Genomic DNA, 23606 nt, shown 5'->3' on the forward strand with positions numbered 1-23606 from the left:
ATATCTCAAATTTGGGTACTTCAAGAAAAGAGCTGGCGGATTAACTGATCATTAAAAAGTATGGCCTTTCCTTACTCAAATTTAAATGACTTATCTGAATGCAAATAGCATAATGGCTTCGGTTAGTGTAACCGCAATAAGACCTTAACTGTTACTGTCTGAGTAGCCACACAAACGCATGCAAAACCAAGTCAACTGATTCAAACTACACTGAGCTACTGATTCAGCCTGCAACAATGCTGTTAGACAGGGTTTGTGTCTCCCTCTGCTGGTAAGTAAGATTATATTCTCTTACACTGATGGGCTGCACTTGTCTGGGATAGTGTAGTATGAAAGATAAACTGCTTTGTTGCATAGGAACACAGTCTATTTTAAGTGTCAGTCTGTGTGTTATATTTATATAAAACATACGCCAAACCATTTGTAAATCATAACAGTTAAATGTAACTTTCATTCACCCACTCATCCACACACTGTTACCATGCAAACTAGCCCAGGCTGTCAGGTCCCGAACATTCACGTTCAATAGACAGGCCAACATGATGTGACAGTGCAGAGGGCAAAGGTAATCACGCTGTCACAACCAATCCCGCTGACACAAACCCGGCATGTGACAACGCAATGCCATGCTGTCTGACTTTCACAGGATTATGCAGACTGTTGGCCAATAGTGGAGGCTACACAGATGCTCAAAATCTGCCCGGGTAACTACAGTGTAAATGAAAACGTACTCATTTAAAGCATTTGATTTAAGGCAGTTTACATATTTATATGGATACAAGATGAATCGTTTTGTCTCGTCCACTCTGTCCACTGTGTGGTGATCTGCAGCAGTTCACTGAATCTAATAAAATAATCATTGTACTGATGGTTAGGAAACTCCATTGACTTAAAACCATTTTAGGTGAGTAATACATTAATATACACTACCGTTCAAAAGTTTGGGGTCACCCAGGTAATTTCATGTTTTCCATGAAAACTCACACTTTTATTCATGTGCTAACATAATTGCACAAGGGTTTTCTAATCATCAATTAGCCTTTCAACACCATTAGCTAACACAATGTAGCATTAGAACACAGGATTGATGGTTGCTGGAAATGTTCCTCTGTACCTCTATGGAGATATTCCATTAAAAATCAGCTGTTTCCAGCTAGAATAGTCATTTACCACATTAATAATGTCTAGACTGTATTTCTTATTATATGTTTTCTGATTTGACCCTATGCATGTGCAAGGTGACCCCCTTTATGGACTGATAAGACAGTATCCAGTCAGACAGCCGACTCTTAATCATGCACATCACAACCACCTGGGTGTTGGATGTGTTTGTGATGTAAAAAGTTTCAATGCCTGATGAAGATCGAAACATTGTGCAGCTTGATCAAATCTACAAAAGTTTATTGGAACAGTGTGCAGATCTTTGTGGGCAGAATGATGACCTGCAATGATGGAGTCAGTTCATTAAGTGTATTTATTTAAAATTCTGTCAAAAATGCAATCAACCAGCTTGTAATTATGCTTGAAAAAGTGCAAATTCATGTGTTTATCTGCTTTTCTAAAATGTGTACTAATGTGAACTAAGGTTTGTGTACCTCCATCAGGCAGGTTGGCCCAGTAGATGACTCTGAAGCCCAGCAAGTTGCCATTTAAAGCGTCTTTGGGAGGGGTCAGCCAGGACAGAGAGATGACCTCTGGAGATGTGGCTGTGGCCTGAACGTTCTCTGGAGGACGACTGGGCACTAAGGGGAAGAACCACAAGGCAAGCTATGAGAACAGTCGACTCTCAGAGAACACTTCAGCAAAGACAATAAATGGCAGTACCCCCTGATCTCCTCTAGGTTGTGATATATCCTCACAAATGTCTCTGAACCTTAAACCATGCTGTCTGTCTCACTGAAAATGTTTGTATTGGGGAAAATCCAAATAGATCAAGTAATACGGTTATACTTCTTTAGAATAATTTAATTTTTAGCTCATCACAACAACTTTACTAAGCTTAAAAACATATTTAAGCCTCATCTGTGTTTTCTTACCATCCTCCAGCGTTGTAGCAGCCACTTCTGTGGAAGATGGCCCTGTCCCTGCACTGTTGCTGGCCTGCACCACAACTCCGTACTGGGTGAACTTCTTCAGGTTGTCGAGCACCAGGCTTTCTGCATTATCCCCCGTGGTCTCCACGCTGATCACACTGAACTGGTAGTTCCCACCAGAGCTGTACTCCCTGTAGCCCACCTGGTAGCCTCTGATGGCCCCATTCTGGAGGTGCTTTTTGGGTGCCTGGCAGAGGAATGACACAAGCTTTTTGAGACAGTGATTGAATACGGAGATGATAATTTTTTTTTTCATTTGTTGCTTGTATCTACTAAACACCTGATGTCGGAGGGAATGCCACAGATGACATCTATGAATGAATGAAGCAGTTTAAAACAAAATACAAAGATAATGTTTTCACAGAATACAGGGATGAAGGGGGGTGTGACAGTCACTGGGTGTGTACAGATTACTGTTAATAATTATTTATATCATTAACTATTTGTTTTCTTTATTCATTTATTAGTTGGGTCTTTTCTTTTCCTTCTGTTGTGTTTTGCTATTGTTAGTTCCTTTTGTCTTTGTCCATTTGTATAAATGTAAATGGACATACTGGTGTATACTTATTATAAATCATGTTCACTATTGTTATTATTGTTATTATTATTATTATTATTATTATTATTATTAATAATATTATTGCTGATAAGTGGTAGTATTTTGAAGAAGCAGGAAGAATAGATTTACAATCATTTGTGTAAGGAGAAGGGCTGGGATTTGATAAGCTTCAACTTTTTCCCACTCCTTTCTGAGCAAGTTATTCATTGTCTTTTGTTGTTGTTTTCTTTTTATGTTGAAATGTTCAAAAAACTTTCCAAAATCAAAATCAAATCAAAAATCAATCAATAATTTGTCAGCAGCATTTGCAGGAAAATGATGTCATTTGGGCTCTCTCCCTGATTCTTGTTCCCACAAGACCTTCAAAGTCCCCATACACACACATGAAGCGTTCTACACACCAAAAAACACCCCAAAAGTGCATGTAATCAGATTGATCAACATGGCCAGGACACAGGGGTGTGCAAAGGTGCATGGCATCACCTCGGTACTGCAGCATGCATCTTCAATTTTCTAATGCACCATGTGAATAACATTTGAATCTCCCAAACTGCTTGTCTTCCTCAGTAACATTGAAAATAGCAAAACTGGCAACTAAAATAAGGCACTACATAATGTGGCCACCACAATCCTTATTTTCAGATACACTGCTGAGAGATAATGTGAACTCTCTGAGGTATACATAATGTTAAAATGCAGTTTGGTTCCCTGTGTGAAATGACTTGCTGGATCTGTACATAACTTGAACAACTCCGAAAGACAAAGGTTTAAACATGAACAAAATGAATGCACACATCTTGGAAAGTCTATGATACCACAACAGTTATAGTTATACTATCAGACAAGAGAGGAGAAGACTAATACTGGCTGCAAATGTGTCTACAAACATGTACATGGTTCTTTTAACACTCATTTATTCAGAGACAGTAAACTGAGAAATCATGCCGTTTCCCTGCAAAATCCTGCTTCACATTCATAAAGTAACACCTGAGAGGTGACCAGTACAACTTCACTACTGAGCGGCTCCACAGGAGTAGCAGCAGGTTAAATGTTTGTTTGAAAGATGCATCGATGTCGAGGAGAGAACAGAGCAGACAAACTAAACTGACAGCCACAAACCAAAGCTCTGACAGCTTTAATTGTATCTACCCAAACAGAGCTACTGAACAGCATAACTTCATGGACACAAACAGGGTCTGATTAACTTACCCTCCATGTGACTCGGATGCTCTGAGAGGAGAGGGCTTCCAGCTGCACCTCCTGAGGTGGTCCATCAGGAGCTGAGATCAGATCATCAACATTTCACAAAACTGTTCACATGAAACAACTGTCTTACAGATTAGAATAGGAAAGCCTGTGGACAAATGTGATGGTTGTGTTTAGAGGTGGCTGCTGAGGGTGAGGAGAAAGACTCTGCAGGGGTTGGCAGAGGGGGGAGATGAAAGCATGGGGGGGTAATTTGCAAAAGGGGTCCAGCCTCAGTCTATTGACCATAGTGTGACATTTACTACTGAGGCTGCTAATTGAAAAGTTCTGCTTTTAGCGCGGGGTCAGCGTGTGTTCAATAATGCAACAGAGCCAATGAGCTGATGTCACTGGGCTGGTAATGAACTGTCTCAGTCGGCCCTTTGCCTCCTTTTGCCTCTTGTCTTTCATTCACCGCTGATTACTGTCTTTCTCACTGTGTTTTTGTTCCTCAGATACGTTAGGTCATTTTAACACATGAGATTTACTCTTGTCACTGCAACTGTACATTATTTATGTACATGAAAATATGACGATAGAATGCATGCATATTTTGGTTCTGTACAGAAAAGAGCACAGCCTGCAGATATGTCTGTGGGCGGGTGCAGAAAGAAAAAGCAATGCTCCGTCATTTTATTCCTACCTGCTTCATCAGTAGTGATGGTCAGTTCATTGCTGGCCTCACTCTTGCCAATCAGGTTCTTGGCGAACATGCGGATGTTGTAGGTGGAGGAGGGGTGTAGGTCGATGATGGTGGCCTGGTTGAGCTGAGGTGAGACATCTTTGGTCTTCTGAGCGGTATCCCAGGAGGCTTAGAGGGGAGAGGCCAAGGTTTATTAGGGTTACTGAAGTGAGGGGAAAAGACAAATCCAGCTAAGTGCATCAGAAGAGGCTGTATTAAATTCGAGTGCTGAGACCAAGTGAAAGCAGAGATAATTCACATCCCAAAGTACATGGTTCTCTTACAGATGTGTACCTGTCATACATAAAGTACCTAGTGTCCAGCGCGGTAAACAACAATAAGACCATCTAGTTATAGATCCATAGCTTTCTTGTACCTGATTTGTTCTTGCTCTCAATATCAAAGCCTGTGATAGGGCTGTTGCCATCAAAACCCATAGTCCAACGCAGTGCAATGGTTCTGTCCTTCACTTCTCTGATCTCCACCTCTGGGGGATCTGGGGGCTCTACAAGGCACAAAGTTGACCAGTACATTGTTATTTTAGCATTACTCAACTCAAGATGTAAAGGATATTGCCATGATGAACGAATGATATAAGCATTAAAAGGATCTGTTCAGGCTCAGCATTTGTCTTCTTTTCTAGAAGCAGTTTAGCTTGTTGCAGCTATACCTTGTACTGTGAGCTGAATGATCCCCCTGTCTTCACCAAAGGAGTTGATGGCGTGGCAGGAGAAGAAGCCAGAGTCCTCCCTCACCGTGGGCATGATCTGGTGTATGCACAGTGATGAGATGATGTTAGCAATGAACTGATGCGAAAGCCAATATTCTGTTGGATTTCCATTGGTCTATTAGCGATAACTGATGTAGAAAAACTTTGATTATGGTTCGCATGGTAGTGCTGGCAGGACGTTTAAACTAATGATTTCCCGCCTTTTTGGTTTGTGACTCTTTGAATGCCCTCACTATAGATAAGCAACATGGTCAGGACAAACAATGAGTGATTCTTCCTTAACAGGCTGTTTCAGAGGAAGGATTTTTAGACCCCTGACAAAATGAAAACATCCAGTCTATCTGAAAAGACAGAAAAGGTAAACAGAATTCTTAAGATACACTCTATGCTTGGGAAGATTTGGACTGCAATGGGACTCAAAGGAATTTTGCATGTGCTGCGGCATCTATTGAGCAATCATCACTCTCAAACGGCACACTTCTTAGCAGGGCCTCCTACCTGCAGGGTGGAGATGACTTCATCGCCCACCTCCTTGACAGAAACCACATAGCGGCTGGTCTCGGGGTTGATGATGCGTTCCTCCTTCTCCCAGCGCACCATGATGGGTTTCTCACCGTGGGCTGTGCAGCTCATCTTCTTCTCCTCACCCTGCGTGGCCAACGTGGTGTTGGGGTAGGATGTGATCATGGCAGGGACTGGTGTGAAAATAAGGTGGAGGGAAAGACAATATTTTGTTAGAATTTTTTCGCAGATGATACTGGTACTTAATATGAGTTGAATTATTGATATACACTACTATTCAAGAGTTTGGGGTCACTTAGAAATGTCATTATTATTAAAAGAAAAGCATTTTTTCAATGAAGATAATATTAAATTAATAGGAAATACAAAGTAGACATTGTTAATGTGTTAAACGACTACTCTACTAATGAAGAAACGGCTGATTTTCAATGGAATATCTCCATAGGGGTACAGAGGAACATTTCCAGCAACCATCACTCCTGTGTTCTAATGCTACATTGTGTTAGCTAATGGTGTTGAAAGGCTCATTGATAATTAAAAAACCCTTGTGCAGTTATGTTAGCACATGAATAAAAGTGTGAGTTTTCATGGAAAATTTGAAATTGCGTGGGTGAACTTTTGAACGGTAGCGTATAATATTCACTGGGCTTCACTAGCAAAAGACCAGGCAACTTTTGTTTAAGATTAGTTGCTAAGCTAACATGTTTAGATACACTGAATTATTTAATTAATAAATACATTATTCACATTGTAACTATTTTACTGGTTTAGATTTGGCACCAGAAATTATATTTAAACAGCCTGTATTTATGTAATTGTGCCATTTTCACAATAACACTTGTTAATTTGCTGTCATTTACTAAAAGGCTGATGGCATGAAAGCAGATTGGGTAGTGACAACTAAAAAAAGTGTCATGAAATACAGACTTTTAATATAGGTTTTTTATATGAAACAAACACTACCATTAGTTACCTCCACTAACTATCATGAAAGCCAGAGTGATTACATAATTATTATTATAACATAATTAATTTGCTTTGATTTATATATATTGTATTGTATTGACATTTTTGTGTTGTGTTTAAGCTCGGGCTGAACTATGCAAAAAAGAAATGAAGATATGTATGTATATATGTGATTATTTTGACATTGTGTTTACAATATGAGTCATGATTTTAATGGAAATGGTCATTTTTGCATTTCTTTTTCACAAAAAAATTCTAAAAATGGAGATGCGTTGTTTGTTGCAGTCTGCACCAAGTAACTATGTTCACTCATGCATGGTGAATGTGATCTGTATTTAGATCTGCATCTTACATCTTTATGTACATTTGGAATTTCGCTAATATAGTGATTATCCCTAGTCCCTAGCTTTGTCAATCAAAATCATGGACATATTTAGTTTAACAGGGAACCAAGCTTCCTGCGAAGTAGAAGTTATTTATTGAGCTTAATACAAAAATATTTGTCACGATTTAACATGTATCATAGCAACTCAATGTAAAATCAGCTTACAGTAAGCAGCCTAAGTGTTCTGTACATTGTTAATGTACTGTAACCAAACATAAAGCCTCCCTTTAATGTTGTGATGAAAGCAACATGCGGCCCTGGTGTGTATCTTGCATCAGAGGGTCCCAAATGGTACTGTGATGCTCTAACAACACTCTGAAGACGCCACACTAAACGCACACTAACGACATACATGGCTCATTACACCCACAGCAGAGTGTATAACAACCCTGTACTCCCAGATGCTCACACACACTCAACCCCATACACACATGCAAGCATGCATGCACATAAACACGCATGCTCGTTCTCAATTCCTGTCTCACACACACACAAACACACAAAGTGTGACTTCGCTGATATGATGGAAGTGTCAGGCAAAGGGCTGCAAACATTTAAGCCTCATCTCTTATTCACACTGTAGCCATTTGGAGCTCAGCTACGGAAAAGAACGCTGATTTATTTTGCATGACAAGTATGAATTTTTTGTGAGACACGTCTGAAAAAGTGAGAGGAAAGAAACAACTGCTCAGGCTTTATGTAAACGTTATCATTTTAGAGCACAGCTACTTTCATTTTGCTGTGTAAGTGGCTCAGAGGTGGCACAGTATGGTGTTGTTGACACTCCTGGCAGAGGGGGATACTGTGCTAGGCGACAAAATGCTAAGACGGGGAAGACATTGAGAGGTATGCAGATGTCTGTAATGTAAACTTTAAAGGCTTTCCAGCATCCAGGATTGGAGATGATAATGGAACATTTAAATAGTTGCAATTCCTTAAATACATTGCATTGAAACAGATATTATTAATGATATGCTGATACTAAGACTTAAAGTAATAACACTTCAGAAATTCTATACTCTTGCGATAAAGACTTTACTGACAATGTTATTGGTGATGGAAAACATTTGTTTAAATAAAAGAAAACAAATGATCAGTATGTGCTTTTCGTCAAATTTATATTTGGGAAACAAAGGACTTCTGCAGGAAAAGGGATGAACTAATGATGGAGAAATGTGAACTAACTGTAGTCGATCAGCCTCATTCTAGGTTTAGTGAGCTTTTGATCCAACAGCCAATCAGAGCAGCTGATCTTCCTACCTGCTAGGCACACAGCTCTTAGCTGGGTGACTAGAGAAAGAAAAATCTGCATTGTTTTATCGACTGAAATACTATACAATTTTATCTGGAATCAAAGCTACTGTATATAAAAAAATCCACCTTTGATAGCAAAGGGAAAAATAATTCATCCCATGGAAAAGCTGTGATGACAAAAGATTTTCTGTGCTTGAAGCCAAACTGATGCATATATAAGATAAATGACCAAACTGTTCCAACCACTAGTTATTTAAAATGACTGATTAAACCATTCAACGATCTGTCTCTTCTTTATTGGAGGAGATATTAATTTCATGTTGCATTATTAATTTATTTTCCTCAGTCAGTTACAGACACTGGTGCGCAGAGAATCATTTTGCAGTTGTGCAGTTCATATGTGGCAGACCTCAAGCTGCATATATTTTACAACTAATGTCTAAGAAGGCAGAATCACAAAAGCAAACAAATGCTTAACAATAGGAGTGTCTACGCAAGATAAGCAAGGCTGTGAGATGAGGCACATGCAATTTGTGTGTCTATGTAAATGCATGTGTGCGCGAGAGCGTGTGTGTTTCAGAGTGTGAGGAAGCCCAGCTGAGCCAGCCCTCAGGCACACTTTGTGGTCCTGTAATTGTTGTGTTGATGTATTTCTTTAATATCCAGTGGAATTATGGGGGGAGTGAAAAGAGAGAAAGAGGAAAAAGAAGCGAGGTGAGATGGTGGAAAAAGGGAGTCCCCTGACTCAGTGTTCATCAGCTCCCCTGATATCTAATTCAGCCTTAAACATTACATGAGGCAACGCATACAGACAACACAAAGGGTTCCATTTGAATCTTAGTAATATTATTTTGAGCTAATGTGATAACTGAAATTATATATTTGTGAAGCTGGATCTCACTGTTTTATCAGTAACTTGCTTTATATTTATGCCAATGTCTGAAAAAGACTAAATGTATGTATGCTTAGTACAACACAGTGGCATGTTGACACCTAGCATAGAAAAATGACTAAACATACACAGACACAGGAGAACCACTCATGCACTGCCCTCTTTAGGAGCCAGTGAGATGTATTGCATTGCTGAGGAAAACATCTGCATTAGAGCTTTTGGAAACCTGCAGAAGAAACAGCAGAGTGTGTAGTGTCTGTTTACTGCACAGTACAATGTGTCTTTTATGTGGAGGTGAGGAGAGCCCTGTTCCTCCACAGCAACCCAGAGGGCAGTGATGATACACGTAAGCCTGCAGGGGATTGTGGGGGATAGGCTGGCTGCTGATAGGCTACTCCCCTGAGACAAAAGCCCCCCTCAACTCCCTCCCTCCCTCCTTCCAGCAGGCTCCCTTTCACCTGGCCAGGTTACCATGCCAACCAGCATCGGACAGTCTCTCCTCTCTGCTCCTCTCCCCATCTATCTCACCTCCCTCCTCCCTCTCGTCCTTTCTCTCCCTCTCTAGTCTCTACTCTTAGAAAAAGGGCCATTTCTAGTAGCCAGGAATAGAACATGGACCTGCCATTGATTTTTATGGGAGGATGATGATGATTACACAATCACACCCTGAATGTCGCAATGCAGGAATGAAAAACAATACAGAAAGAAAATGTGTCTAATGTTTCTAACCGGTGGAGTTAGTGATGTGAAAAACAGAATTAGCCAAATGGTGGAGTCAGGAGAATAATGATAACACATAATTATAGGTGAATGGCTACTTCAGTGCAAGGCTATTCATCTGTGATCAAAGAAAGAAAGCAGTGAAACCGTCTCAGAGGTTCAGTGAGATGCGAGAGGTGATGAAAAGAGATTTCATTTATTTCCGCATCATTTCAGTTGGATTAATAATTATTAGCACCAAAAAGGCTGAAACATGAAGCTCCACTTTGGAAGTTACACATTTTGCAAGAAGAAACTCATATTATCATTTAGTGCTTTCAGAAAGTCTTTTTCTCATATACTGAATTGGTCGTGACATTTTTGTTACTACACTTGCTGTTTGCACTGCACTTATCAGAGATCACTTTTTATTCAAAATGTAATAATTGACGTGACATCCTCTCCCTAGATTTTCTGTTGATGAAGAATACATTTCTCTATGTGACACTATTTACGTGATACTGACTGATCAGCCATAGTGACTATCAGATGTAATTTTTTCTAGACTTGATATAAATTACTTCCACTAACTATGCTAAACATTGCATCTCTTGTGCATTATTGACTATTTGCTGCACTGTTTGTTTCTATAGGTTTTACCAAACAAATCTTTTCTGAAAGTAGCTCTCACATTTTTGAATGGCAAAACCATTTAATTACAAAGAAATCTTCTTGTGAGCTATCTTCTCCTCTGTACATATGAGCTGGCTTCATCGGAGTATCACTCATGTTGAGATCACTGCGATGCTCGTCTACATTCTTCACAGGATGCCTGGCAGGCCAGTGTGAGCCACAGGGCACCCCAGCTCGATGGGGCCATGAGGGCCAGACAAGAGAAGACGAGCTGAGATGCATCCAGCTCCTTGCCCTGGGGGCACACTGTAAGTGGGCGCTGGGGAAGAGACGGTCTGGACGAGGGCGGAGGAGGGGAAGGGAAGAGGGCTGTGGTGATTGCACAAAGATTACTGGTTCACTGGCCGCCTGCAATGTACTGAAATAATTCTCTTAGCTGCACAATTGGCTTGGACATGGAGCATGATACCGCATATACGCCTGCAGACGAACGGCTTCTGTGCTGAGGTGGGCTGACACCACATTAGTGAATAAGATGAAAGAAGTAGAGATCAGAAAAACTGGGCATCCATATGGTTGTCTGAAGGATGTTGTTCTTGGGAGGCTGCTCAGTAACCACAAGACCATTTAGTACTGCTCTTCAGTGAAGCCTCATTATATGCTCTGCCCTCATCACTGTGTCTGCAGACATTATGATGTCTAACAGGCTTGATTGGTCTTAATTGGTCCTGATAAACATTGAGTGGCTGTTGACTGACTCTGATAGCATCCGCAGTGGATTGGTAATGAATTGACTGAATTACATCTGTTTTGGTGGTTGGGATGCTTGACTGGAAATTGCATAAAAATCCTTTGTTTAAACCTCCACCTGCAGCCAGTGTCAACACAGCACACAAACTGATTACTACTCCTATAAAGAAGCTCATGAAAGATAAACAAACATACACACACGTGAATATACACACACTAACACAGCTAAATCCTGGTGCAGTGAGTCCAAGCAGTTTCTACTGGCTGTTAGTGCAGTGGTGGCGTTCGTACTGGATGATGCATGGTGTATTATGACGAGACATTAGCCTGTGCACAGACACTCACAACAATGAAAGTGCCAAGCTAGGACATCACAATAGCTGCAATTCATTTCCCAGGGAGTCCACCACAATAGCCTGGCAGAGTGGGATCTATCTAAAGCACTGCATTAGCCGCCTGGCCCATTATTCTTTTGTAATGGCTGCACTGCGCTGCACTGTAGCTCTGCCTTTACATTAAAGTGTGCAGTTCTTTGTGTGAAATGTATGCCTTTGTGTGCACTTATGAGCTTGTTTGCTCACCTGCGTCGTGTATATGACCCGATACCATCTTCACCATGTATGTCTTTACTATACATTGTGGAGCTTCTGATGGAATCTATTGATTTTCCAGTGTTTCTCTACTGATCCATCAAGCCACATTTGAACACCCAATAATACACAGTGAAGATCATACTATCCATCACGTGAGTAGTTCAGCATGCGTCAGCTTGTGTGCCTCCCTAATTGGTTCCTAAGCCTCTTAAGTAGCTGCCACTGCTCAAGTGGTGTAGGCTGGCCTGAATAAACAACACAAAAACAGCACACAGTGTACAGAACATCACAGCCTCATAAGTTACAGTGGACTACACTGTACCTGCGAGAACCGTTAAGGGTTAATGAACTCATTGTCTGCACACTGACACACATGCGCACACATGCACACAGGGGAGAGAGGACAAGGTGTGGCTCCCCTGGCGTCCAGTAAGATTCAGGTTACTACAGGGAAGAGGCACAAATCAGGACAGCACAACCACTACAGCAGCCAAACCAGATACTTTAGGAGCAGAGTATGCACCTGAAGGACTGCAGACACTAATGCATTCACAGATAAAGCTCCATAGCCATTAAGAGACAAACAATCTATGACTGCGTTTCTCGAATATCCATATCTATATGTGGGTTTTAGAGATTTTTCAGGTGTTTTTAATTCATGTCAACAATAATGTGGTTAATAAAAAAGGTCTATCAAACGAGTAAAGGCAGTTTCTAAATCCTGCGTTTTGCTCAAAATTACAATGCAAATGGAATAACCATCACTGAGTGACTGCACTTGCACAGAGTTTTTTAGGCTGTGAAAAGTAAGGCCACTGAAGGGCTGCAGCTAGCAATGATTTTAACTATTGATAAATCTGCTGACGACTTCTAACACCTTGCTATGTCTGACAATCCACGGATTTTTCCATCATTTTAAAGCAGTGAAACATTTTGGTTGGATAATGACAGACAAGAATAATTATTGACATAGTTTCATTTTCGGTCAACCAATTTATAGAATAATTCACTACACATTTTCTGCTCTGTCAGCTGACTTAGGGTGAAGGCAGGGGACACCCTGGACAGGTCACCAGTCTATCACAGGGCTACATATACAGACAAACAATCACACTCACATTCACGCCTAAGGACAACTTAGAATCACTAATCAACCTCAGCATGTTTTTGGACCGCGGGGGGAAGCCGGAGTACTCTGTGAGAACCCACACATGCACAGGGAGAACCTGCAAACTCCACATAGAAAGACTCCAGGTCCATGAACTGGGGATCATCTAGCTGTGAGGTGACAGTGCTAACCACCCAGCCACTGTCCAGCCCAGTTTCTGCTCTAGTAAGCAGTATTATACCATAAATGTACAAAATCAGATGCTAAACTGAAACTGGAATTTAAACATATTTAGTCTTGTTTTTCAACAAGAAATCCACAGTAAAGTAACAAATTAACAAAATAGAATTTCAGTGTAGTGACTGCAGTGTACTCTACAGGCCAACTTGTGTCAGTGATTCTGTGCACAGACTATAAGCGGCCTGTGAACAGACACAGAAACAAAACATGGGAGAATTCAGTCTACAATTTTACAGATTTATTTGTCAATAAAATAATGGACAAACTGCAATTGAGAGCCAGCTTTTCAGTTGAAAATTGAAAATCCCGTAGCATCCTACAGTGGGATGGAGTCTTACAAAAGAAAACACTTCAAAGAGATGTCTTAAAAAGATACCTAATTGTAAACCACACTGGAAAAACATAAGGGACTGTACTGACAGCTGGTGTGTCTGTGGTTCTGTGCATATTTGTTGGTCTGTGAGGGAGTGTGATAGGCTGAAGTCAGACAGGAGGGGTCATGAAGGAGTTCTAGCCTATTTGGCTGTGGCTGGCAGACAGTGAGACACTCAGCAGGGAGTACTCTGCTATGGCTTGATAAGAGCCACAGGGGCATAAGCCTCATCTAACAGTGACTGATCAAAATGAGCACCCAGCCACAATAGACTGGCTGGAGATCACACACTCTGCACACATATACAAATCCATAACTACATGCATCAGCTGGAACTGATATAACTGTACATTTTTCTTAAATGCAGATATGTATTATTTGTAAGGCGACGGTCTGCATCACAAAGAAAATATTTTCTCCATTGCCATAGACTGTTTTTAGCAGCTCTGTCTTCGGTGCATTAAATCATGTATTACTTTCATGGTTTATTAACTGCTCTTTCAACCTGAAGAGGGCAGTACTCTTTTTGAAAAGTGTAATATCAACACAAAAACACAGTGCAGTAAGCGATAATTGTCTGTGATAACTGTCTGTGAATTTAATTGCACAAACTGTAAGCAGCTCAGCAAAGGAAATTATTTACATTGCTGTCACTGTTATTTCTGTGCTACATATGTCATGACTGATAGTACAAATCGCATGGCGTCTCCATAATATTATTTTTACAGCCAGTTAAATATAATGGTCATGATCTCTGGATAAAGATTGTTAATATTTAGCAAGTGAACATATCTAAATAGTTATTATGTGCTAGCATGTGATCTACTGTCCCTCTTGCTCTTTCTGCCTTCTTTTTCGCCTCCTCCTTTTACACCTGTCCTACACACAAGCATGGACATGCACAGGGCACACTCGAATGGTGTTGCATGGACTGGTTTGAGTCACTTTCTGTTTTTCCCAGACTCAGGGCTACGCATGAACATAAAGTCTTTTTCTGTTCATGCACAGAACAGACAGCTCGCAGACTAAGAGCAGATATTCAAAAAAGGTAAAACCATAATTGAGTTTAATTTGTGCATGGTCAGGTCCTTCCATAATATTAGAATATTGTATCCTTAACAAACACATGCAAACATTAGTTGTGCAGGAAGAAGAGGACATAGATGTGCTACAAAAGAAAACATTGTAGTTTTATTCTACATATAAAAACGTCATTATCTCTTGCAAAACATAAAGGTAAGATAATCCTGCATTTTACCAAAAATAACTAAAGACAAGAGTGAGGGCACACACACACACACACACACACACACACACACACACACACACACACACAGGGAGGAAGAGAACCGACATGGATAACCCATTCCTCCTCTAACCTCCCTTTCTGTATCCCTCTGCCCTCTTTTCCACATGGCAGCTCCTGCCTGCATGCAGAATTCAGGGCTTAATGGAGGGGAGCTAAGTCCTTGGCCACACAGCAAATAAATGCTGTACTTTCTCCAGGAGATGCAGTGGCGGTGGCTATGAGCATTGCTTTCGTGGGATCCATTCAGGCAGAAAGCACAGCGCAAGCACCATGACGACATCTTGCTGGTGGCCTGACTGTCACAGACAGAGGCAACCCCAGTTCAACTCACTTAACATTCGTGCCTTTACTTTTTGCTTTAATGTTATCAGCAGCACTGAGCATGAACAGCGAGGGCATCCAAAAGAAGAGTGGACGAGATAAAGCCAAGCGTGTTAAATTTACACTTTTAAGCTCTAATAGGTGGTGTTTTCCTTTGAGACTTACTTTTGACATTGAGATACATGGACTTGCTGACATCAGCCCCAACATCATTGCTGACTCTGCACAGGTAGAAGCCGCTGTCTTCCTCCAGCACGTGCTTGATGAGCAGAGACCCATTGACCAGCACCTCGATCCGAAAGCCTGAGTTGAGGGCAATGGGTTTGAACTGAGGGACTCCGGCTCCTGTTGGAGAAAACAAAGTGTGTCCTTATTAGTGTTACACATTAGTTACTGCTGACAGAGTGCACCCCAGCAACGCTCTGCTACTTTTTTTACTTCAAGTGAAGAAATATAATATTCGCAGTTTGCATAATATGGTGTGAAATTCATCCACAGTTTAAAGTGTTAGAGGATCCAATTACCATTAAAGTGTATGTCAAGCAAGGGAGCTAATAAATACTAACGATCACAGTTGTTCTATTGACATTGAAGATGTGTTTATTGATTTACAATGTCAACTCATGCAACATGTAAAAAAACTAGTAATTGAATTTTTGCTCTAGTCTGTACATTATTCAGAGATAAAAATACAGCTAAATATAATAATTTTTTAAAAAATAACATGTAAATAAAGGTTAAATGAGTTTGAGGATATTATATTAACCCATTAAGATGGGAGTATCAAACTTTTCTTTGTAGTAGCATCGCAATCCTGTGATCATCAGCAGGCAGCTGATGTAGTGTTCACTTGTTGTCATAGTTACAGTGATGCTGTGCTGCTGTCTCGCAATAATACAGAAATCTTCAACAATCCATGGATCCAGACTATAAGCTGTATCACTGCCAAAATCTAATCACTTGGTCTTTGTGTCATTTCTGATCTTCCCTGAAAATTTCATCCAAATCCATTTGGATGAAATTTCAACGTACGCTGATCTTCACATAACTAGGCCGCGTTCCTTGGCGGAGTAATAAGGCCATGTGCATGTTGGATGTTTTACATGAGAAGCAACAGATAAGTTTCTACAACATGTGGTCTTGTTGCCCCTGACGACAGAATGTAGAATTATTGCAATGAAACAGATATTAGTTACACTTTCATCGTTTTAGTATTGCATAGGACTCAATGAAGATGAATGGTTAAGTTTTATGTTTAAACATACTGTTGGTATTTACCAGATATCAGATTTTTTAAAGTGAACTAATTAAGTAGTCCATTCATTTTTTTTTTACAGTTTGTTTATTACAATTTATTTGCTTTCACTTGTTTGTTTTCTGTAGGGGTTTGTGGGTTGGGCTGAGGAGATTACACATGATCTTTGTATTTTCAACAAACATTGTTACTGTGTCCAGCCAAGATCAAAATTCATAGTCAGATAATTTTTTACCCATTTCCTTCTTCCACACAATAAAAAAAGCTCTCCTTTGAACGGCTGCTGTTTGTCATCTCACGGTGCTTGTTTAGACTTGAGGTGGGTGTTTTTATGCATTCAACCTCAAGGCTGTGGACATTATGTTTGCTGTGCTGGCTTTTGCAAAAAAGATTATCTACCATAGAGAATAAGATTGCTGTAGGACAAAAAAAAAGTATTTTTCAATTCAGCATGATTGTCAAAAGAGAAGAAGGGCAAGTTGAAAGTCTTTGAAGGCCTGTAAAACGTCCAAAACCCTCACCAAACCTCAGAGGGACAGCTGTGTATTGTTGTACGTAATATGTGTGGTTTACCTTTAGAGTACTCCCATTGGATGGTAGGAACAGGATAGCCTTCAGCTGAGCAGTTAAGAATCACTGCCTTTCCATAGATGCCGTCCTGGTCCTTGGGTTGCACCACAAATTTGGGAGGAACTGCAATAACGCAACCTTGAGATTAGGCTTTTTCATTTGAAAATCAAATACCTTTCTACTGATCCTGTTAACATTTCGGTTTGCAATGTTTTTTTATTGTATTCAAAGAGAAGAGCAAGTAAAAATTCAGCCTTTACACTCCCTTCCATTCCTTTAAACTACACCTCATCTCTTTTACCCTCTCTTATCCACCTCTCACCTCGGACAATGAGCTGACTCTGGTGTTCCACGGCTGCAGCTTGGTTGCGTGCGATGCAGGTGTAGTTGCCATTGTGCATCAGCGTGAGATTGGAGATACGCAGGGAGCTAGTAAAATCTATGTTGTCTATGGTGACACCCAGGCTGGCTGGAATTGGTCGACCATCCTTCTGCCAGGTGATGAAAACGGGTTGGTCTCCGGACATGACCACGCAGGGGATAAACACTCGCTGGCCGATTGAAAACCTTGGAAACTCAAATGGGTGGATGGTAGGTGGGACTGTGGAGGAGAGATGTAGATTAATTTTCCCGTCAGGAATATTTCCACAGGCCTGTGGGTAAAATGTCCATAATCCAGGTTTCAGCAAATGGTGTCAAAATCATTCACCGCTTGTGCACATCAGCAACAGACAACAGCTGTCATGGCTGAGCTGCTTTACAAAGCACTCCAATAGCAACTCATTAGTCACAAGTCTCTCTTTATCACCTTGTTTTCCATGTCAAAATATTATGCTGTGGTAATTTGTAGGAATGCAAGAAATATTTTATTACCTCTCCCCATGTGGAGCAGCTGAATTCTCTCTCAAACAACATGCATATAACATTTGCTCTCACTCTCTTTTGCTCTCTGGGGACACTGTAGCCATCGTGAGAACCAGATGCTTCGGAAAATTAATGATTTAAAATAACATTGGAATGAGCGGCACTTCAGCGCTTATTTAATTCACAACAAAATAGGCATAATAGGCTCCTGGGGATTCCCTCTCGGCAGCGGTGGAATGCTAAGCAGCCGAGAGGCAAATTAGCCAAGGCGGAATAGCGGCATAGCTTTGTCTACGCTGTGTGATTTCCCCCTCGCACACTCGTTAGCACGTCAAGACCCGCTAGAGAGAGAGGAGGGTGGATTTGCCCATCCGACATTTCAAATTATGCAGCGTCATTGAAGAAAGAGAGCCATCTGAGGTTATCATCATCTGGCTCGGCTCAGTGCCGCTGCATATTCAGATGAGCTCCAGATAAGCTGGCTGGGATGATGGAGAAGGTGCTTTGCTATCAGTGATGTGAGTGCTTTTTTACAGGGTGTAATATACAAATATTCCTCTGTATATCTGTGTTTTCTGCGGCAAGGAAAGGCAGATTGGATGGAAAGACAGTACAGGGTCAGTGTATAGGCTGATAAAGTGATTCCCTATATAAATCCAAAAATTGAGAGGTAGTAATGTATGACATAATGTGTAGGCACATCTCAAATAAATGGCACAATCTGCTTACCAGACACCACACATTAGTAATAAACATCCTGGCTATCAATGATTGCACAAAGCTACAAGAACTACATTTTATGCCATTTTTCTCTCCATGTGCTGCGTAACTTAAGGCAGATCAGACAGAGGCTCATACCTTTCACAGTAACATAGACACTCTGGTGTGTGGACAACTGTGGCTGGACCAGCACATTGCATGTGTATTCTCCTTCATCCACGTCCTTCTGCACGTCAAACAGCTTTAGTGTGCCGTTGTTCTCGAAGGCCCGCTGCCTGTGGTTGTACGGCAGCAAATTGGAGTCCTTGTACCACTTGATGGAGTAGTAAGGGTAGCCAATGACACGGCAGTGGATGTACATGTCCCGCCCAGCGATGGCAGTGAGGTTTTTCATTGGTCTGATGCTGGCAGGCCCTTGAGGGACACATTAGAGAGACAACTCTCTTAAAATGATTTTGAGGCGGGGGGTGGTGTAAAAGATAGCTGTGCTGTGTTGTGTGTGTTTTCAAGACACCACAAAGTTTACATGCCTTGATTCATTCTGATAGAAAAAAATTAAAACATTACCAAGACCTGTTTAGGGGTTTCAGACTGCCTGATTAAGCTTTCTTGTTGTCACTTAAAGAAAGGCATCAAAGCAACTCAAAACCAGAAAATCAGAAATCCTCACCAGTAGACCTCTTCTGCTCCGTTTCCTTAATGTCAAATTCACTTTTTGACTTATCAAAAGGAGGGACTGTTTGAGACTGTAGTGAATATTACCTTTTGCTCCCACCTCTTTGGTGCTGCCTCTGATTGCCTCTGACAAGCATCAGAGTGGAATGTTCCCTTTCTCCACTCATGAAGTTATTATCAGAGCCATTACTCATGTTGCCGGCTTTCACACACACTTGTGAAAAACCAACAGAATAACCAATAGGCTTCCATAGCCCTGTGTCTATCAGGGAAATGGACTATTAGGCTTCGCTTTAAAGCACTGGAGAAGACAGTTTAACTAGGCTCTGTAGTGTACTTTGAGCACAAGCATATCCTGGGTAGCTACTCTCTTTAGCACGATTAAGGAGCCAACGATGTGAGAAACAGTCATTACACTTTCTCCACAATGGCACCTGTGGAGATTTATCTTCATTGCTTGGCTGCATCCGGCATCCATGGACCCTCGCTTAAGGGCTAGAGGATCGCCCTATTTAGCCTTACAACATGCAAGAATGAACACAATCAAATTAAACCAATCAGTGTACAGAAAGTACCATTCCCTCTCTGCAATAGAGAAATACTAATGGCCTTGCACCAAGCACAGAAAGCTTGAGTGCCCCAGTATTACTGCTACATGACAACAGCAATCCAGCCAACCATGTCTCTGTAGAGAGCACATAGCACTACAGTCAAACACTGATAGTAACAGTAAATCACTCTAATGGTGTCCCAGTATAAAGCTATCAGCAGGTATTGGGTAGGAAGCAGGGCATTAGAAAAGTTAATGCTGACACCAATGACTGATGACAGGAGAAGCTACTACGGGAGGATCTGTTCCACTCTGAGAAGAAACACAGCGAAGCTACTTTAGAAGATTTCTAAATGTAGGAAAAAGTAGTGATACAGTGACAACAAAAAAGTGAATCCTCTTAATAAACTTAGTCAGGCATTCCTTCAACATCTGCACATCTTGGTGCTTTTAAATGAGCCAATTAAAACATACCAAAACAGAATAACTCAAGACATGTTGATGTGTATATGTGATGGTGTGTTGAAAGAGTTGATCTGACAAGCACCTCTTACGTTTATTCGCGCCTGGTAGGAAACAGTCCCGGCCGAGTTGTTGCAGATGCAGCGATACACTCCTCCGTCGGGGACCTGGGTCTGACTGATGTTGAGGTGGCTGACCACGTGGCCTTCAGTGTTGGTGTAGTGGGAGATGCGGTGGCGACTGTCCCGTACCACAGGTTCGTCATCCAGAGTCCACGTTACCCGGGGCTCCGGTGTTCCCTTCACCGTGCACGATAGTGACACAAACTCATTGATATTGTAGACCTTTTCGCTGAATGAAGCCAGAATCTTGGGGGTGCCATCTGGACAGAGGAAGGAGAATCTCATGGCGACAAATATTTTATTATCCTCAACCAATCACTCTCATAGTGGATGATTAGAAAACCAATTCTGAAGCTTTTATAAAGAGAATCTTCCAAATCTAGACTGATTTGCCTTTTCACTGGAACTTGTGCATGTATGCTGTATAAAAGGCAGTCAGAGTGTAGAGCAGATTCATTTAGCTGCTTTCACTGGCTCCACAACATCATTGATTATCGACATTTTCATTATATTGGTGCGGTCATGTGAGGCAGACACTGCAGCATTTGAGACAGTATGCAAGCCTCTTTCAGAAAATCTAATAAAAAGGGCTGTGCCTTACAGCACTGAGTTTAACATGCACAGTAGATATGAACAGACATACAGTTTTGGACCCACATGCGCAAACAAATACCTGTACACACAAAACAAAGAGCTTATATATGCCAAAGCAATTATTCTGTATTGTATGTACTGTATATTGACTGCGCCTATGTACACCTCTTACTGTGAATACTGACCTTCCAGGATGACTTGAACAAAGTCCTGGGCGGACATCTTGCCATGTCTGGCAAAGCACTGATAGGCTCCTCCATCGCTCTTGGCCATACCAGCCATGACCAGGTTCTCTCTGTTTTGGCCTGTCATGCGAACACTGTTACTGGGGTAGATGAGCTCTCCATTGCGGTACCAGGACAACTGGTACTCCTCAGAGCCAGTTACACTGCAGGACAGTGAAACCTGGCTTCCCACACTGCCCTTCACCTTCCGTGGACTCACCACAACTTTCAGGGGCTCTGTAGGTAAAGGAAGGCAATAGTTCAGTAGCTGCTTCCAAAAGACTGGAATATCGACTACTGTTCAGAAGTTTGGGGTGACTTAGAAATGTCCATATTTTTGAAAGAAAAGCATTTTTTTTTCAATTAAGATAATATGAAATTAGTCAGAAATACTGTCTAGACACTGTTAATGTGGTAAATGACTATTCTAGCTGGGAACGGCTGATTTTTAATGGAATATCTACATAGGGGTACAGAGGAACATTTCCAGCAACCATCATTCCTGTGTTCTAATGCTACATTGTGTTAGCTAATGGTGTTTAAAGGCTCATTGATGATTAGAAAATCCTTGTGCAATTATGTTAGCTCATGAATGAAAGTGTGAGTTTTCATGGAAAACATTAAACTACCTGGGTGACCCCAAACTTGTAAACAGTAGTGTATGTTCTTATGTTTTCCACAATTTTACAGGTAGCATGTGAAATGTTAAAAATTCTACATGGAACACTTTAAATATAAAAAGCAGCATCTATAACTTCCCAGCTTTGCCTTGTTTAAGTTATCGTACCAACAATAAGAAATCAACCCCAATGACTTATCACTGGCCCAAAGGTACTGACCTTTTACCAGCAGCCTGCCAACCACCTCAGCATTTCCGTAGCCGTTCCACACTTCACACACGTACGTCCCTGTATCGCTGGACTGAGCCCTCTCTATCAGCAGGCCTGTCACACTCTGTCTGAAACGCGTGTCTGGCTCCAGTGGCCGGTTGTCCTTCAGCCAGCGGTATTTTGGTGCGGGGTGACCAGAGGCCTTGCAGGGTAGCTCCACTCGATGAGACGCCATCACCTCACGACGCTCAAAGCTGTCTAGGATGTGGGGCGCTGAGTTGGTGGGATCTGCAGGAGTGGGGAAGGGCAAGGCATAGTAAAAGGTTTCGCTCTTTTTGATGTCTGTACAGTTTCCAAACCCATTTTTAAGCATCTCATGCATGACGAGTAAAGTTTAAAATGGAATGATTGGTAGAATTTAGTAGTTCTGTTTATTAACACAATACTGGTTTCTGGCTAAAGTGCATTGACTGAATGTGTCTCATGTTTCATGGTCATCATGCTGGTTGAGTAGATAAAGGGACAAACTCTTTGCACCATGACTTTAATGCGGCAGCAGGCCAGGCATAGCATCCCAAGAATTGATAAGAAAAGCACTCAGAAAGCGCAGTACCAAGGCTGCTCAGTTGCTGTATGATTTCCAACAGATAACTCCCAATAAGTCTGCAACGGTCGATTTGTAGAAGGATTGCAATCATGTTATTGTCAGCAGGCAGCTGATGCAGTGTAGCATTTGTTGTCATAGTTACAGAGGATACAGAAATCTGTAACAGATCCGTGGATCCAGACTATAAGTCGCATCACAGCCAAAATCTAATCAGGTGGTCCTTGTGTCATTTCTGACCTTCCCTGAAAATTTCATCCAAATCTGTTACCTCGTTTTTGAGTAATGTTGCGCACAGACAAACATACAGACAAACGTACACTGATCATCACATAACTCGGCCGCGTTGCTTGGCAGAGTTAAAATCCCTTTCATACTCAAAATCATTTCATTTACAGCTTGGATACAGAATGGACACAATTTCAAAGGGACACGCCAGCAATTCCGAATATAAGACAGCGTCAAAAAGCCAAAGCATAGACTGTTGAGTTTTGAGATACCTGAGGTTGACATATCTTGATTTTTAGAGCAGTGGTTTGTGCTTCTGACAGCTGGTGTCGTGTAAAATCTGTGGAGTGTCCCTTTAGATAGTTTAAGGAAAGGAGGGGCATTTTCTGTCCTGAAATGCTCCCCCACACTGGCACAGTTCTTATGACCTTTATCACATGTCATCCTCCCTTTAATTCAAGTGTTTTTCCCTGTCATACTCTATTCTGCTCAAATGATCAACATATTTTTTTTACAAACACACATTTATTTCCATATGGCCCTCTGTCATGAGG

The 23606-nt window shown here is 41.3% G+C and overlaps 1 protein-coding gene across 4 annotated transcripts in view; it reads right to left on the bottom strand.

Annotated features, from left to right (window-relative positions):
• Positions 1-23606, bottom strand: part of dscama (Down syndrome cell adhesion molecule a) — a 100913-nt gene that overhangs the window by 13750 nt on the left and 63557 nt on the right. For 3 of the 4 annotated variants that reach the window (XM_055017271.1, XM_023292786.3, XM_023292785.3), the window contains exons 5-18: positions 22230-22508; positions 21352-21627; positions 20536-20832; positions 18902-19177; positions 17502-17780; positions 17183-17302; positions 15520-15699; positions 5808-6004; positions 5250-5346; positions 4956-5084; positions 4541-4708; positions 3862-3932; positions 2037-2280; positions 1596-1742 (exon numbers count right to left, since the gene is read on the bottom strand). In XM_055017271.1, the coding sequence (XP_054873246.1) occupies positions 1596-1742; positions 2037-2280; positions 3862-3932; positions 4541-4708; positions 4956-5084; positions 5250-5346; positions 5808-6004; positions 15520-15699; positions 17183-17302; positions 17502-17780; positions 18902-19177; positions 20536-20832; positions 21352-21627; positions 22230-22508 (2760 nt within the window). Of the gene's footprint in view, positions 1-1595; positions 1743-2036; positions 2281-3861; positions 3933-4540; positions 4709-4955; positions 5085-5249; positions 5347-5807; positions 6005-15519; positions 15700-17182; positions 17303-17501; positions 17781-18901; positions 19178-20535; positions 20833-21351; positions 21628-22229; positions 22509-23606 lie in introns of those variants that run through there. The other variant, XM_035958421.2, reaches the window with a different exon arrangement.

Source organism: Amphiprion ocellaris, chromosome 14 (assembly GCF_022539595.1).
Source record: "Amphiprion ocellaris isolate individual 3 ecotype Okinawa chromosome 14, ASM2253959v1, whole genome shotgun sequence".
Classification (NCBI taxonomy): Eukaryota; Metazoa; Chordata; class Actinopteri; family Pomacentridae; genus Amphiprion; species Amphiprion ocellaris.